This window comes from Callorhinchus milii, unplaced genomic scaffold (assembly GCF_018977255.1).
Source record: "Callorhinchus milii isolate IMCB2004 unplaced genomic scaffold, IMCB_Cmil_1.0 Scaffold17, whole genome shotgun sequence".
In the NCBI taxonomy this organism is placed as follows: Eukaryota; Metazoa; Chordata; class Chondrichthyes; order Chimaeriformes; family Callorhinchidae; genus Callorhinchus; species Callorhinchus milii.
In genome coordinates, this window is record NW_024704758.1 from 9,083,171 (window position 1) to 9,098,247 (window position 15,077).

General features: G+C 41.6%; 3 protein-coding genes across 3 annotated transcripts in view; 2 read left to right on the forward strand and 1 right to left on the reverse strand.

The window, feature by feature from the left end:
* The first annotated feature begins 2,924 nt into the window (after positions 1-2,924).
* Positions 2,925-9,684, forward strand: si:dkey-23n7.10 (SPRY domain-containing SOCS box protein 3). Its single transcript, XM_007887636.2, has 5 exons — positions 2,925-3,283; positions 4,192-4,376; positions 5,573-5,704; positions 6,442-6,632; positions 7,433-9,684. Exons 2-5 carry the CDS (start codon positions 4,199-4,201, stop codon positions 7,625-7,627), a joined length of 696 nt encoding a protein of 231 aa, XP_007885827.1. The 5' UTR covers positions 2,925-3,283; positions 4,192-4,198; the 3' UTR covers positions 7,628-9,684.
* A 1,149-nt stretch (positions 9,685-10,833) lies between these two features.
* Positions 10,834-12,534, forward strand: ptpmt1 (protein tyrosine phosphatase mitochondrial 1). The gene is made up of 2 exons (XM_042341577.1): positions 10,834-11,025; positions 12,367-12,534. Exons 1-2 carry the CDS (start codon positions 10,879-10,881, stop codon positions 12,532-12,534), a joined length of 315 nt encoding a protein of 104 aa, XP_042197511.1. The 5' UTR covers positions 10,834-10,878.
* Positions 12,535-13,508: 974 nt separating this feature from the next.
* The window catches only part of kbtbd4 (kelch repeat and BTB (POZ) domain containing 4), a 5,675-nt gene continuing 4,106 nt past the window's right edge, over positions 13,509-15,077 (reverse strand). The window contains exon 4 of the mRNA XM_042341429.1: positions 13,509-15,077. This exon is cut by the window's right edge and continues 822 nt beyond it. Within this exon, the coding sequence (XP_042197363.1) occupies positions 15,054-15,077 (24 nt within the window). The 3' untranslated portion in view covers positions 13,509-15,053.

Below are 15,077 nucleotides of genomic sequence, written 5' to 3' on the forward strand. Positions count from 1 at the left end.
TGGCCATTTTTTGGTTCAGCACCACAGCGCAACACAGTCTCACATACTTCCAGGTGGTAATTCACCTCACTTGGGTTTTTGTTAAAATAATTTTTATGCAGTGAAACTCCACTGGCCCAAGAATGAGCTCTTGGACAGACACGTGGTTCACATTCACCTCAGTAGGAATTTCACATTATACAAAATTGTTACCATAACTTTTGAATTGAATGTTTCACAGGCCTGCAAGACTTCTTAATAGATCAATACTTATAATAAGATATGAATGTAAAAAGTAATAATTCTTGCATTTGATATAGCGCTTTTCACGTCTTCTGGACGTCTCAAAGCGCTTCACAGAATAGACTATAAAGTGAATTTACTGTATATTTTTGGGAGAAAGATATGAATTTATCATTCACAGGTATACCAAGCATTCTAGAATTAACTTAGAACATGTCTCACTGCTGAGGCTGTAAAGTACAATACATTCCAGCCATGTGCTACCGTAGATTATCGTGATTTACCTGTGTGTGTCTTCTGATCAGAGCCATACAAAGCACATGGAAACCTGGCTCTGATTCTGGGCCATTCTGAGAAAAATAGAAGATTATAATATTGTGCTACTGCACTCTCCAAACAATAAACATCATTATCCCCACCTCTGCATTTTTGTTAATAATTGGTAACAAGTGTCTGCTTGCAGCTCTTTTCTTGCATATTCCTGACTGTTCAGTGGGTCAAAGGGTCGTGCTACTTAGAGAATTTGAAGACTTCAGTCAGATTGGATCTCTGGTCTGTGGTGAGTTAATTGATCTCACGGGACACGAGTGGGTGGGTTACAAATTAGCTTGTGTTTTCCGATGCCCGAGATGTGAGCATAATGAGCGAGGAATTTTGCTTCTGACTCTTATCCAAAGAGCCCTTTCAAGAAAAGGCATGTTGGTGTCAAGCAATAAGAATATCAGGCTTGGCTGTGATGGCCTCCACCCCCACTGACCATCTTCACACAGTCACACAGTCACACAGAGATAGATCACACAGAGACAGATCTCTGTCCAGATGGCATATACGGTTTGCTACTTGGCGAGATGCAAAAAGAGAATCATTGCTACCTGTAGGGATACGCACCAACCTAGGTTTTATAATAATAATAATAATAAAGTTGTCATCTTCAAGACAGGAAAGGCAGGTGGTGTGGCAGGGAAGACACGCCATTGTGAAAATACAATGTAAAATGCAACAAAAGAAAATTACATTTTTTGCACATGTCTTTTTTTAAATAAAAAGTGTATTTGGTGAAATGGGAACGATTCCTAAGCAGTAGCTGAAACTCCGAAACTTTCTCCAGCTACGTTAACCCCTTCTCCTCCACCCACCAATAAAAAAATATAAAAATGATTGAAGGTGAAACCAGCTTTCAATGAGCAATTCTATTTTACATCTAATCTTCAGTGTGCGCGTGAAGCCAGAGCCATTCCTTTGGTACACCCACGGTTACACATAATTCTGGTGCAGTAAAGCAAACCGAGATTGTAGTTTGATTCCTTTCAATCTGTGAAATCTCTCGAATCCTTCCTGTGCTTTAACTGTTGGGTTGAGCCTGACTTTTAACTGGAACCACAATCAAACTCAAAAGCAATTCAGCATTAATTTTGGCTCCCATACTTAATGCTGGCATAAAACGCCCCTATTGAGTTCCATGCCTATTAAAGTATTAAATAATCAAAGCGCAGGAGTGCACAAGTTGATGTATTTAACTACTGTACTCGAATTGCATAATAATCTGTAGATCATTGCTCTACAATTTATTCGTTCGAGAGGCAACCCTTCCTTGTTCTGGAAAATGCAGTCTGCCATTGCCAGTAAATATTGTACCAATGAAAAAACAAACGTATCTAAGAATTTCCCTTCACGTCGAGGGAAAATCATGATGCATCAAATTTTCAGTTTATTTCACAATTCCTGTACATGAATAGGGTTGAATTTAGAATAGAGACATCTGGCGGACATTAAAGCCACAAAGACAGAGTTTTACTATCCGAGTTCGATGGAGTCGAAATCCCATCGATGGGGATTGTTACAAATGCCCATCTTTTCGCTGCTGCTTTAGAATGGGAAACTGCAGTAAATGGAGTAACAGAGAACAAATGAATACAAATAGCCTTCTGCATCACCGTTACTTTTCATCCGTCACTGATATTGTCATGTATTTTGCTAAGGACCTTGTTGATGTACCACCCCTCCCCCAATTGATAAGTTCATTACATGTCGTTGGAAAAACCAACACACACATTTTCAGACCAGCCAAACACAGTTATGCCATTGAAACATAACTTTTAATCCAGAGACCGTTAATTTTATGTGAAATCTTACCATCACAGACAACAATCCCCCATATAAAACTGGTCATTCGGTGCACAAGTTCTTTGCTCGGTTCACTTGACAGACAGACCGACCGACCGACCGACCAGCAAGGTACATTTCATAGCAAAAATCCTGTGAAGCACTTTGGGGGACGTTTCAATGACGCGATAAAGCACCTCAGTACATCAAACGCACGTGGATGATTATTTCTATCGCAATTACTAAGGCGATCGCCTCCAAAAAAAAAAGCCAAATGAATAAGCCGGTCAAGAAAATTGAAGGGTCATCCAATATCTATCGTGTTCCTTCTGGGAGCCTTGTTAATTTACGGGATAACTACCCGCATCCCGCAGACGCAGGGCATTCCAGAGACCTGGCAAACTGGTGTGTTTGCAGTGAGAATAGCATGACCAGTGAGTAAATATTTTCCCAGTCGTGGACTGCTGTTCCTGATCACAGAGTTCTTCAGCTGCACTCTCTGTCCAGAACAAATTGTCCCTGCTCCAATATACGCCAGAGCTTCAGACTGCAAACCACTGCAATCCAAAAAACAAAACCCAAGGGGACTTGGTCAAATAAGGACTGGGTGCAACTGAAGGAAACACCAGAGCTAATGATGTGTGTGTGTGGCATAATCAATAAAGATGCACCATCAACAACTTGACATTTCCTGGGGAAAGAAAGTAAAGCTGGATATGTCAGCAACGTGCAAACCCTGCAGTTTTCAATGAACTTGGACGTCATTTGCATTTGAATCACAGACTTTTGTGACATTGGGAGGGGAGGTTTTGTTGTCCTGCAACCAGAGCCCTGGGATAAGTCTGCTGCTGGGTTTTAAAAGCAGTGAAGTGTTCAATGATTTACTCCCACTGTTACAATACTCCACGAGTTCAGCACACAAACGACTCTCACTTTAAACGTGAAAGGGTCGAGTTGGGTGAGTGCTGATCCATTCCTCTTTCAGGTTAATCGTTTTAGCGTTGGTTAAAAATAATAATGATTAATAATAATAACAATAATTGCAGCCCTACAAACAATACCTGCAATAGCACTGGCTTTCCTGATCCACACTGATCGTTTGCAACTCGAATAAGGAAATAACACGTCGAATTAGATTGGTTTAACTAAGATGTTTAAAATAAAGAATTGTCCTTTGTGCACTAAATGACATGGCAAGGAGTATCTTAAAACACAGATTTATATAAATAAAACAATGATTCAAGTGCTGGTATTTAATAATAAATAATCCTTGCATTTGATAGAGGCACAATAAGTTATTATTAGAAGCAGAAAGTGGCTGTCAATTCACAAGCCTCTGATTTACTGCCAATACCTTGTAACAGCTTTAAATCTTGTAAGTGGATCCAGGCTTGGGTATTACGAAATTATCTGCGTGTCATTTTTCCAAATGTCTTTATTTCAAATTTATCGCAATCAAACTCTTTATTCCCCCTTAGGAACAGAGGCGAGATTCGGATTTATTTGATCTATTTGGAATATATGCTCGTTGGGTTGTGCACCTTCTCCCCCTCCCGATAGAACAACAACAGATTACATTTGTATTGCGCCATTCACGTCGGGACATAGTCAAGGATCCGCACCCGAGCTGGTGGTTGGGATCAGGAGGGGTGGAGGGCAAGGAGATTAGGGGTAGGAGGGGTGACCGAAAGCACGGTCGAAGAAGAGGGTCTTGAGACCGGTCTTGAAGGAGGCAAGGAACTTTTAATCATTTAAAACTCACTCCTGTTACCCAATGCATATGAGTTCTTTTTAACATACAAATGGTCATTCAGTTGACTGCAAAAACTGAAGCTTATTGTGATCTGTTTCTGCTTGTGCTTTTAGACCAAGAATGCTGCCTTCCTACGTACCTCAGTCCATTTCAGATGGCTTTGCTGAGGATTGCTGGGAGTGGGACATTAATGCAAAGTCACCAGCAGCGCAACTTTCTCCTTGTCGGAGAGCAGTTTACTTTCACATCGACCCTGTCTTAAAAAGTGTAGGTACAGCAGGAGTGAGAGGAACAAAAGGTGGTTATTCCTTAAAACTTTCATTGTGTTCATTTTCTTGCGAGATATTCTAGTATCATCTGTGACAAATTGAGACGCTTCGTAATATATCACATCATGTTCTAGAATGTGAAAGGACACTAAGATATCCACTGCACCATTCACTTCTCCAGTTGATGTATTTTCTATAATAAATAATAATCCTTGCATTTGATATTGCACCTTATCACGTCTTCGAGACGTCTCAAAGCGCTTCACAGGACACCCTGTAAAGTGAATTGACTGTATATTTTGTGGGTGATTTTAGAGATTTTATTTAATGAATCTAGCATTGTCCTTGGGTAACATTTGACCCGTTCTGGTATTAAGTGCAATTCACTGACAAGTTTTATGATCTATGCCTCTTTGCTGTGGTTTCGGATTACTTTATCCAATATTCTCACCAGCCCTGCCGTCCAATGATTCACATCCATTCTTCTGATCAAATCATTTTGCAGCTCACTACAGATATTATTGCAGCAGGGTTCCTTAGCCGCTATACTTTACTGTGTCCTGTGAAGCGCTTCAAGGCATCCTCTTGATGTGAAAGATGCTGTAACAAATGCAAGGATTATTATTATCAACATTATTATATATCCATTGCTTCTACCCTTACTGCACTAATCATCTCCAGATTATGCTTCATCGGTTCTTTCTAATCATGTTTTCTCACCAACTTTTTCCTAACCGTTTTGTCTCGCCTCCCACTTTAGTCATGTTCGTGGTAACTCTCCTTGCTCTGATCTGTGGCAGCTTCAAGGCAGGAATCATCGGCAGTAGTTGGGAATCGTTAAGACCTGATGATCCATTTTCATTTGGTCAAATCAGACTTGATGCACACAAACATATACCTTCAACTGGGTTGGAGGATTCATAACAAATGCTTTGACAACAGCTTAAATACAAATTTGGAGGCTGATTTGCAAAAAAAAAGTTAAATTTGGCTGCTATTTTGCAGTCGTGGCCCCTTCTTTAGCATCTGTTTATTTAGGGGATTCTCGTGACCCAGTTAATGAACTCAGTACTGAATAGTGCAGTTCTCATAGTGTTCAAGCACAGAGATGTATCCTAACTGTAGCTCTGTTGTAACGGAAATGCCAATAATTGTGGCCTTTTAACATTGTTGTACAGATGTAAGGAAACACACTCTTATATTCACAGTTGTTCTGTTTCTGTAGGTTTCAACCACGGGGAGCACTACTGGGAAATTGAGTTTCTGGAACCTCCCTATGGCACCTCTGTGATGGTGGGGGCTGGAACAAGACGAGCACTTCTGCATACTGGCAATTATCAATTTATAAATATGCTCGGTAAGTCACTTTTAATATAATCGAGAAGAATTTTGCATGGGTCTGTCTTACATTGTGTGGTATATAACTTGGTCTTGTGGGTGCCAGACTAGTTGAGGTTAGCATATTTGCAAAGAACGTTCTTGCCTCGGATCGTGATCAATTTTGCTTTAGAATTTCATCAAAACCCCTTTTTTGATTTAATTGCGCCCAATGTGCCCTGAGATGCATCCTTTACTGTTCTGGGGTTTTGTGTGCATTACCCGTCAGCACACAGTAACCAGATGTCAGCACAAATTTCTGCATTCCACATTCATGTTCTACAGTTCACAGTAGTGTTCCTCATAGTCAAGAGGATCTATAACAGATCACACCACGCTTTAGTGTCTTATTCAATTTTGTTTCTATGTGGGGTCGTGCTTTGCATCCCAAGAGAGTTACAGAGCTCTGATTTTAAAATAAATCTGCAAAATACAGCTTCCCCACATTGACAGACTTGGAAACTGCTGTCTGAGGAATATCCTTTCTTACAGGGTGCATTTTTATAGCAGTGTCAGTAATTTCTTCTGGTGTTGGTGGGGCCAAGATGGTACTGCATCTCACTCACAGATGCAGTTAAGGGACTCATTGTGTTCCAGTTATTATTAGGTAATGGAGATTATTATTTTGAGCCGTCGGTGTGAGATAGATACCCAAAGTCCAAAAACAGGAAACAATGAGCTAAATTAAAAGGTTATTTCCTTCCTTCCTTCCCACAGGAATGGATTCTGAAAGCTGGGGTTTATCTTACAAAGGTACAATTTGGCATGACGGGCAGAGCAGGCAGTATACTGAACCGTTCTATGAGCAAGCCACAATCATAGGAATCAACTTGAACCTGTACACTGGCACAATGACCTTTTACAGGAATGGACAGAATTTGGGGGTGGCATTTTCTGGCCTCAATAAGGTAACCCATGCTGATTGCCAATTTTGTGCACTTATTGTCTTGTGGGATGCAGCGATAAATACAGAGTGCTCCATTTATATCAAACAGAAAGCATGAATGCATTTAAGAAGAAACTTAATGCACACATGAGGGAGAAAGGATCAGAGGGGTATTATGATATAATAACTATAGTATAATAATATACGCATTTGATATCTTCCTGGAATGAAGGATGTAATAATAACCCTTACATTTGGTATAATGCCTTTCACATCAGGAGGATGTCCCAAAACATTTAACAGGTTTTAATTTACTGTAAAGTGTAGTGATTGTGCATTTTGTAGGTAAACCTAGAAATATTCAGAATAGTTTCATTCAACAGGCAACAATGGTGGATGGTGTGGGAAATGTGAAATAATAGTAATAGTTGTGTTAACAGTAGGACCTCTGATGTGGATAAGAGTAGAGTAAAATTTACTCTGCATTTGACCATGCTTAATGCTTTCTCTGAGTGCAAAGAGATGAAAAGGTGTTAATTTTCTAGCACTGGTCAGTGACCCAACATTCACAAAAGAATAAGGATAGTAATACAATACATTCATCTGGGTTGAAAATAAGATGGCTAGAAAGTTAAGTTGCCAGCACAAACACCCATCCATTATCTATAATTAGGCTATATGATCAAATAAAACATAGCCAATACTGAGATACTTTGATGAGTGGGATAGTTTTATCTTTTGACTGCAGATTATAATGCAGGTATTTTAATGACCAGGATTTAGCCTATCATTAACAGTAGTTTCCTATTGAATCTTCCCCAGGTTGGAGCATCCCTGTATCCCATTGCCAGTTCAACAGCAGCCGAGACAGAACTTCAGCTTGGGGTCAGGGGATGCCGCTTCCACTCACTACAGGAATGGTGTTTGTACACAGTCCTGCAGAACCTCAGGGACAAAAATCACATAAACGCTCTACCACTCCCCGAGCTAATTAAAGGACTACTCAAGGAATTCTGAAACAGGCAGAAGAGAAAGTGATGCGCCAAGTAATTATAATACTACAGGATTGAATTGGCACAATCATGGTGCTATTGTTCCATAAAGATGTTAATGAAGTCTACTTTAGTATTTCCATGACAATGTGGCATGGTTTCAGGATGGTGTTGTGGCCTGTATAAAACAAACTAAGATGATTGTCTTTGTACTTGGACTAAGCCCAGAAATTCAGAGAAGAATTCAGAATTTGGAGAGATTTGATTAATAACTGAACAAAGCTGTTCATTACTAGAACTGATGACACTGATGCTTTGAGGTGCATCCAAAGCCAAGTTACAATTGCTCAGAGCAGTGTTAGTCACTAATTGTCTCTTTGAGGGGCACAATTCTAAGCAGCGTATTGCTCAAGGACCACACTGAGCAGTGCTCTAACAGCCTGTTCCCCAGTTCCTCAGTCGGAACTGATTTTAATCATCCCACCACATGCTAAGAAAACTACAAGTCCTATAGGATTAATGGATCACTTTTTAACTTACCATAAGGAGGTTGGGATCAAGCTTGCCTCTTAATAGAATGTTGCTTACTTTCTCTTTGTGGCAAAGAATAAGAGGGAACAGTATTATATCCAGCTTTGGCAAAGTGTTACAAGCAGGATATGAATATGCCCAGACAAACATGGGCTGACAGGCGTGCCAATGTGAAGAGGATGGATTCCCAGACTGAATTTGTGTCCTACCAGTGTACAGTGTGCTGAAATGTATAGGACATCATGTTCTTAACATTTCAAAATATTTGAGGATAGCTAAAGGAAAATTCGAGGCTGCAAGTACAGAGCCTAAGAATTTCACCTGAGGTTAGATGTTCTGATTAACCCGTTGAATCATGAAATTGCCATGAACAGAGACCACAGAAATAACTAGAGAGTTAAACTCAGTGAAGTTGAGCAGTGCTTTCATCACGTCCAGGCTTGACTATGCTAAAGTGTTGTTTGCTCAATTCTTCCCTTCACAAGTTGCAGACCTCTCTTGCACCACTCTCCGAGCCCCTCTGACTTGCTTCTGCCTTTTCCTCATTCGAGGCCCATCTCAAGACGTGTGTTGAGTATTGGAGACGGCCCTGATGTGAAGGACACCATATGAATGTAAATTGCATTGTTACAGTAATTAACTGTTATAGGCCTTAGCTTGGCTCAGTTGGTGGTCAGCAAGGTTGTGTGTTCAAGCACCAAGCCTTGAACTTTAAGGTCCAAACTAACCTGGTAAACAATTATTGAAATATTATGAATTGCGAAGAACTAAATACTTTGACCAAAAATATGTGAGTAAATTCCAGCGATTGCAGTATCTGTGATCTGCAAATGGGAAGGAAAAAGATGTTTTCAGTTTGAGTGAACGAGGGATGCCAACTCTTGGAAGGTTGGCACATTGAGATTGTAGCACCGTGCAAAACCAGATGTGTGAGAATGCTGTACAATACATATGGAATGGGTTAGTTTTTCTTAACTGGTATCTTGAAGGGGAAATCATAATGTTTGTATGATACAATACGTGCAATGTTAAGTGTCTGCATCTCTGTCTCATCCCCACCACAGCCTAAATTCCCATCCATACCTTTGCCAATTCCAATCGTGATTTCTCTAAAACTCTGCTTGCCGACTTTCCTAGCTAAATCTTCCACAAGATCCATATTACCTCGAACTCCTTTCCTACACCAGGCACCTTAAGCCCTTGACCTCCATCCTCACCAGGCTCCACTGGCTCCCCATTGCCCGGCAGATAAGACTTCAAAATACTTTTTTTTACTTTTGCGTGCCTCCACCACCTTGCATTTTTAAGTTCCTGCAGCCCTAATCTCTCACCCACTTCCTCCACTCTGCTAATTGGAGCCTGCATTACAGGCTAAAACCCTACCTCTTCGATGTGCCTTCAGCCAACTTCCCTTCTACCATCCTGCTTGGATCCTGACCGTGAAATGCTTTGAGGCATTTTACTATGTGAAAGGTGCTATATAAGTGCAAGTCGTTGTAGCATCTGCGAAAACAGATTTTTGTCACATACTGCTATATTTATAATAATAATAATAATAATCCTTGCATTTGATATAGCGCTTTTCACGTCGGGAGGACGTCCCAAAGTGCTTCACAGAACACACTGTAAAGTGAATTGACTGTATATTTGTGGGCGAACGCGGCAGCCAATTGCGCACAGCAATGTCCCACAAACAGTCATGGATTGAAAATGACCAATTTATTATTGTTTTGTTTTGGAGGGATTATTATTAGGCTCTGTGTGGAGTAAGGAAACTTGCCCAAGGTTTCGCCCTCTGCCTGGAATTGAACTCAGGTCTCTCACTTGCAAAGCGAGTGCTCTAACCACTGAGCTACAGGACTCCATTTGTACAAGTATTCCAATAAAATGAGTGCTATGCTAGTATTCAATGTTACAGTGTGAATTTCCTGGCACTTTAAAGTGATATTTCAGGTGGGAGAATAATGAGCTGCTTCCCTCACCTTGTGCACCCTATAAAGAAAACATTACCGAATGTAATTTGAACGCTGTAGTCATTGCGTTAGAACTAGTCTTAACAGGGGTAACGTACGTCAAGTGTTTGCAAGAGTGGAACCTGTCTGTACCTCTCAGTACATTTAAAAACACAAAATCTAAACAATAAAACTCATTCAATGTCTGTCTCTGTAGGTTTGGTCATTATAACAGGACATTGCCGTTTTAGGGGAGAATGCGAACGTTCTGACGGAACGTGTTTTAGAGAGCGCTTTCCGGGACACACAGTTTCAATCAATTTACTTAACGCAACCCACGGCTGCCTCGCGGGGGTCGCCGTGCAGATTGGCCGCCCCGCAAAACACAGTCAGTTCACTTTACGGTGCATCCTGCCTGGAACACGAGGATAATTATTATTATTATTACTAATAATGACTATTATTTTTATTAACCAATGTGTGTGTGTGTGGGGGGTGTGTGGGGGGGTGTTGTGTGGGGGAGGGGGAGCGGGGGTGGGCGGTTTGCGAGCCATTCGCAGCTTCAAACCCGAGGAGGAGCGACGTTTATTGAGGGTGAAAGGCGGGTAATGGGTCTGACAGAGCGGCCCGAGGGGCTGAATGGCCTCCTCCCGCTCCCGGCGCGGTTGGGCCTTCGGGCTCGTCGCCACCTGCGGGCCGGCGACCACTGCGCATGCTCCGAGGGCGGGTCCCGTGGTCTTCCGCCGGAAGTGAGCGACAGGAAGCGGAAGTGGCGGGGGCGGGCGGCCCGGCCATGGCGGGGGTCCTCGCTCGCGTCGTCTTCTACCCGACTCTCCTGTACAATGTTCTCATGTCCAAGTTGTACGGCCGCCACTGGTACGACCGGATCGACGAGACGGTGATTCTGGGCGCTCTGCCCTTCCGCTCCCTCACCCAGGAGGTAAGGAGCGAAGCTGAGCGTCTCCCCGACCCCCCCCACACACACACACACACACTCCACACACAGGTCACTCCCCCCCCCCCACACACACCCAGGTCACCCCCCCACACACACACTCACACTCCCCTCCCCCCCCCACACACACACACAGTCACTCCCCACACACACACACACAGGTCACTCCCCCCCCCCACACACACACACACAGGTCACTCCCCACACACACACACAGGTCACTCCCCCACACACACACACTCCCACACACAGGTCACTCCCCCCCCTCCCCCCCCCACACACACACACACAGGTCACTCCCCCACACACACACACACAGGTCACTCCCCCCCCCCCCCCACCACACACACACACACACACAGGTCACTCCCCACACACACACACAGGTCACTCCCCACACACACACACTCCCCACACAGGTCACTCCCCACACACACACCCAGGTCACTCCCCCCCCCCACACACACACACTCCCCCACACACTCACACACACCCAGGTCACTCCCCCCCCCCACACACACCACCCCACACACTCACACACACACAGGTCACTCTCCCCCCCACACACACACACACACACAGGTCACCCTCCCGACACACACACACACACACTCCCCCCCCACACACACACTCTCCCCCCCCACACACACACACCCAGGTCACCCCCCCACACACACCCTCACACTCCCTCCCCCCCCACACTCACACAGGTCACTCTTCTCCCCCCCACACACACCCAGTCACCCCCCACACACACCTCACACCCTCCCCCCCACACACTCACACAGGTCACTCTTCCCCCCCCCCACACACACAGGTCACTCCCCCCTCACACTCCTCCCCCCCCCACACACCACTCCCCCCCCCACACACACTCAACACACACAGGTCACTCTCCCCCTCGAATAGCACCTGATCTTGACAATCAGCTTTTGGAATTTAGACAAAGTGGATATTTCTAAAGCAAGTGAAGAAGAGTTGATTGGAGAAGTTTGTTTAATTTTATAACTTTAAAAGACCCTCCAGAAAACTCTAATTGAAATATTAGCCACAGTAAACCCATCGGCTTTGTGATTTTATGGTAGTTGCAGAGTTTTCAAGGCAATTTGTGAAAACCTGTCTTAATAATTATGATGATAGAAGCAATCACCTGGACTTGATTCAAAGCAGTTGCTGCTTTTGCTTTCCATGTGCACCACCAGCTGTGGGGAAGGAGTCCCATTAGACTCCCAGCAGCAGTATGTACATGTCTATCGTTTTATGGAATCTGATCTTCTCTGAATAAAAAGGTTTTCTAGGGTTTCACATCACTGCTAATTAATGTTAATTCCTGTCCTGCTTTGCTTTCAGCTGCACCTTTGGAGTCCAGAGAAGGCCTGCGATTATATTGCTTCTATCCGACCTCACATCATTGTTCACCGTGGCCAATTTAAAGTTTTGAATCATTACTATGAAGAACTGTGTTTACTGGATTCTTGCAGAAGCACACCATAGACCAAACCGAGAAGCTTTAAGCGGTGATGTCCTTAACATTAACATTGCTGGGCATGATTTCACTGCTTATACTATCCAGTTGGAACTGGATTGAATCCTACATTTTCAGCACTAACTTTTGGCACTGATCAATTTGTTCCCTCTTTTTGTATGTTTCTAAATTCCTTATTGTCCATCGATGGCAAGAATGGTTTTAAAGTTGGTTTTATTTGGAAATTGGACCATTTTGAACTTTTAGTTTGTTGAACTGTTTTCGCTGTTCATGAAGATAAGTTGGCAAAGCCACATTTAACATTTCAAAGTGTTTTATTTATGTAATTTTGTTAAAATCTCAATTTGTGGGGATTTAGCACTGAAACAAATTGCATTGTTTGCTTATTGTATTGTTCACTTTGGTAAGACAACACAATTTTAACTGTATACAACTCTTGAGAAATTCGACCTGGATATAAATTTACTCTCTAGCATTATAGAGTGACCAGAATTTGGCAAATTCAAATTCATACAGCCTTCATTTTCAGGCTCATTATCTGTAAGTTCTTTTAAGAACTGCAGAAAACCTGCATAGAGTTGAAGTTAAGATGGGCACACTGCACATGAAATGTTGCATAAATAGGGTCAATGTGCTTCCATTAGATGTCACTGCGGCACTGTCGATGCTGAACTGCAGAATAAGAAACATCTAGCGTCATTGAAAGGTATTGCCCATTTTTTCAGATCGTTAATTGAATTGATTTGGCACTTCCACCAACTAGAAAATAGCTCGTCCAGTTTTAAAACTACTTTATGCTGTTGCAGATGCGTGAAGCACTTTGAGACACTCTCGCTGTGAAAATTGGTATATAAATGTTGTTGTTGACTCAGGTGTTGAAGACTATTGGCGTAATGAAGAACACATGTTTGTAAAAAAAAGTTAAATGTTTTAACATTAATATAAATAAACATAATTGGAAATTTGCATTTGCAGAGCAACTTATTAGTTTAATGAAGCTTGGCTTTTATCAGTCTGTACCTACTTTATTCATTCTAAGCATGTATAAGTAGCAGCAATTTTGAAAGCGCTTTGACATCTGTCACCTCAGTAAATATTTAGGAGGATGCTTTGAAACATTTAACCACTCACTTTATTTCAAATATTTATGCACAATGTTATCGAAACTCAATTAACTAAGAGAGAGTTAGTTTATCTTGCGTTACTGGGTAATGAGATAAGGTAGTGATTTAATTCCTTCAAAACCGATCTCAGCAAACAGTTAAAACGACAGACTTCAAATATTCATCATTTCAATTTGTAGCCCTTTCATTTGTGCAAGTTTTGAGCAGCCACCTAAGACATGACCCATAGGGATTTTCAGTAAAGATAGATTTTTAGAAAGCAAGTGATAACCACAGCAGTTTTCATTGTATAAGCAGCCTGGCTAGCTACATAATGCAGTAAAAGCTCATACCGTCAGAAAATACACTATCCACACTTTACAGAAAAATCCTGTGAAGTGCTTTGAGATGTTTTGACCTGATAATACGCATAAAGCAAGGATTATTATTGTCAAACTTATTATCGTAGAGTAAGGGATCATCGTGCGGGTCTCGGCTCTTAAAAAGGGATGTGTGCCACTTATTTTTTTCGTTTGCATTTCTTCTTTCCCATACAATATAGCTAGTGTATAATTAAAATATATTTGTCAGTAGAAAATTAAATATAGCAAACAATATATACTTAAACCTTTGAATCATTACGGTACTATTTCACCACGAAAGAAATATTTCACACTACATTTAAAATGAAGATCTTTTCAAAAGCACAATGTAACTTGCTGGAAAAAAAAATTCAATTCCGTAAACAGTGAAACACTGTCTTTCTTTGACAAACTGTATATATAGGGGGGGCTCTAAATTTCATGTTATGCCAAGGCTACTTTCAGCAAATATCTCAATGAAATCAGGTCCAAACAATTAAGTATTGTAACAACAAATTTGTTATGAAGAGGACTTGTAGGACAGAACGCAAAAAAGTTTATCAGCTTAATGCTGTAAAAGTAAAGTTACATAGAATGTACTGTAAGACCACCGTTCAGAGAAGTACTCAGGTCTATTTCCTAGTTCTGCACAATCTCAAACAGATTAAGTGAAATGGTTTGGTAGCTAATATTTATTAAATGAATAAGGCAAATCAAAACAAAACAATAGAGCCTGGTTGATCGATTCTGATCTCTTTTCAAAAGCAATTTTCCTACAGCCGGTGAACAGAATATCAAGTAGCTTTGGTTCACTAATTCTTGTATTGGTCTGTGGTATAAAGCAAATGTCTGACCACTATCGATGCTTGGAAAAATAAGATAATACAATTATGGTGAGATACTGATTTAAACTGCCACATCTGACTTACAATTTTTCAACAATGCAATACTGTCCCACAACTTGTCAAAACATAATTCTATTCGGATTATTATTTTACTTTAATTTCATTTCCATTAGTTAAGGGTCAAGCCAAGACAAACTGCCAATTTGTCAACAGTATCTCAAATCCACTTATCACTGAAACC

What these genes read in the sequence shown, in the direction of transcription:
- si:dkey-23n7.10 (XM_007887636.2), top strand. Translation starts at nt 4,199, where the DNA reads ATGCTGCCTTCCTACGTACCTCAGTCCATTTCAGATGGCTTTGCTGAG. An exon ending in TCAATTTATAAATATGCTCG is followed by an intron (nt 5,705 to 6,441) that starts GTAAGTCACTTT and finishes TCCTTCCCACAG; the next exon opens with GAATGGATTCTGAAAGCTGG. An exon ending in CATTTTCTGGCCTCAATAAG is followed by an intron (nt 6,633 to 7,432) that starts GTAACCCATGCT and finishes AATCTTCCCCAG; the next exon opens with GTTGGAGCATCCCTGTATCC.
- ptpmt1 (XM_042341577.1), top strand. Translation starts at nt 10,879, where the DNA reads ATGGCGGGGGTCCTCGCTCGCGTCGTCTTCTACCCGACTCTCCTGTAC. An exon ending in TCCGCTCCCTCACCCAGGAG is followed by an intron (nt 11,026 to 12,366) that starts GTAAGGAGCGAA and finishes TAATTAATGTTA; the next exon opens with ATTCCTGTCCTGCTTTGCTT.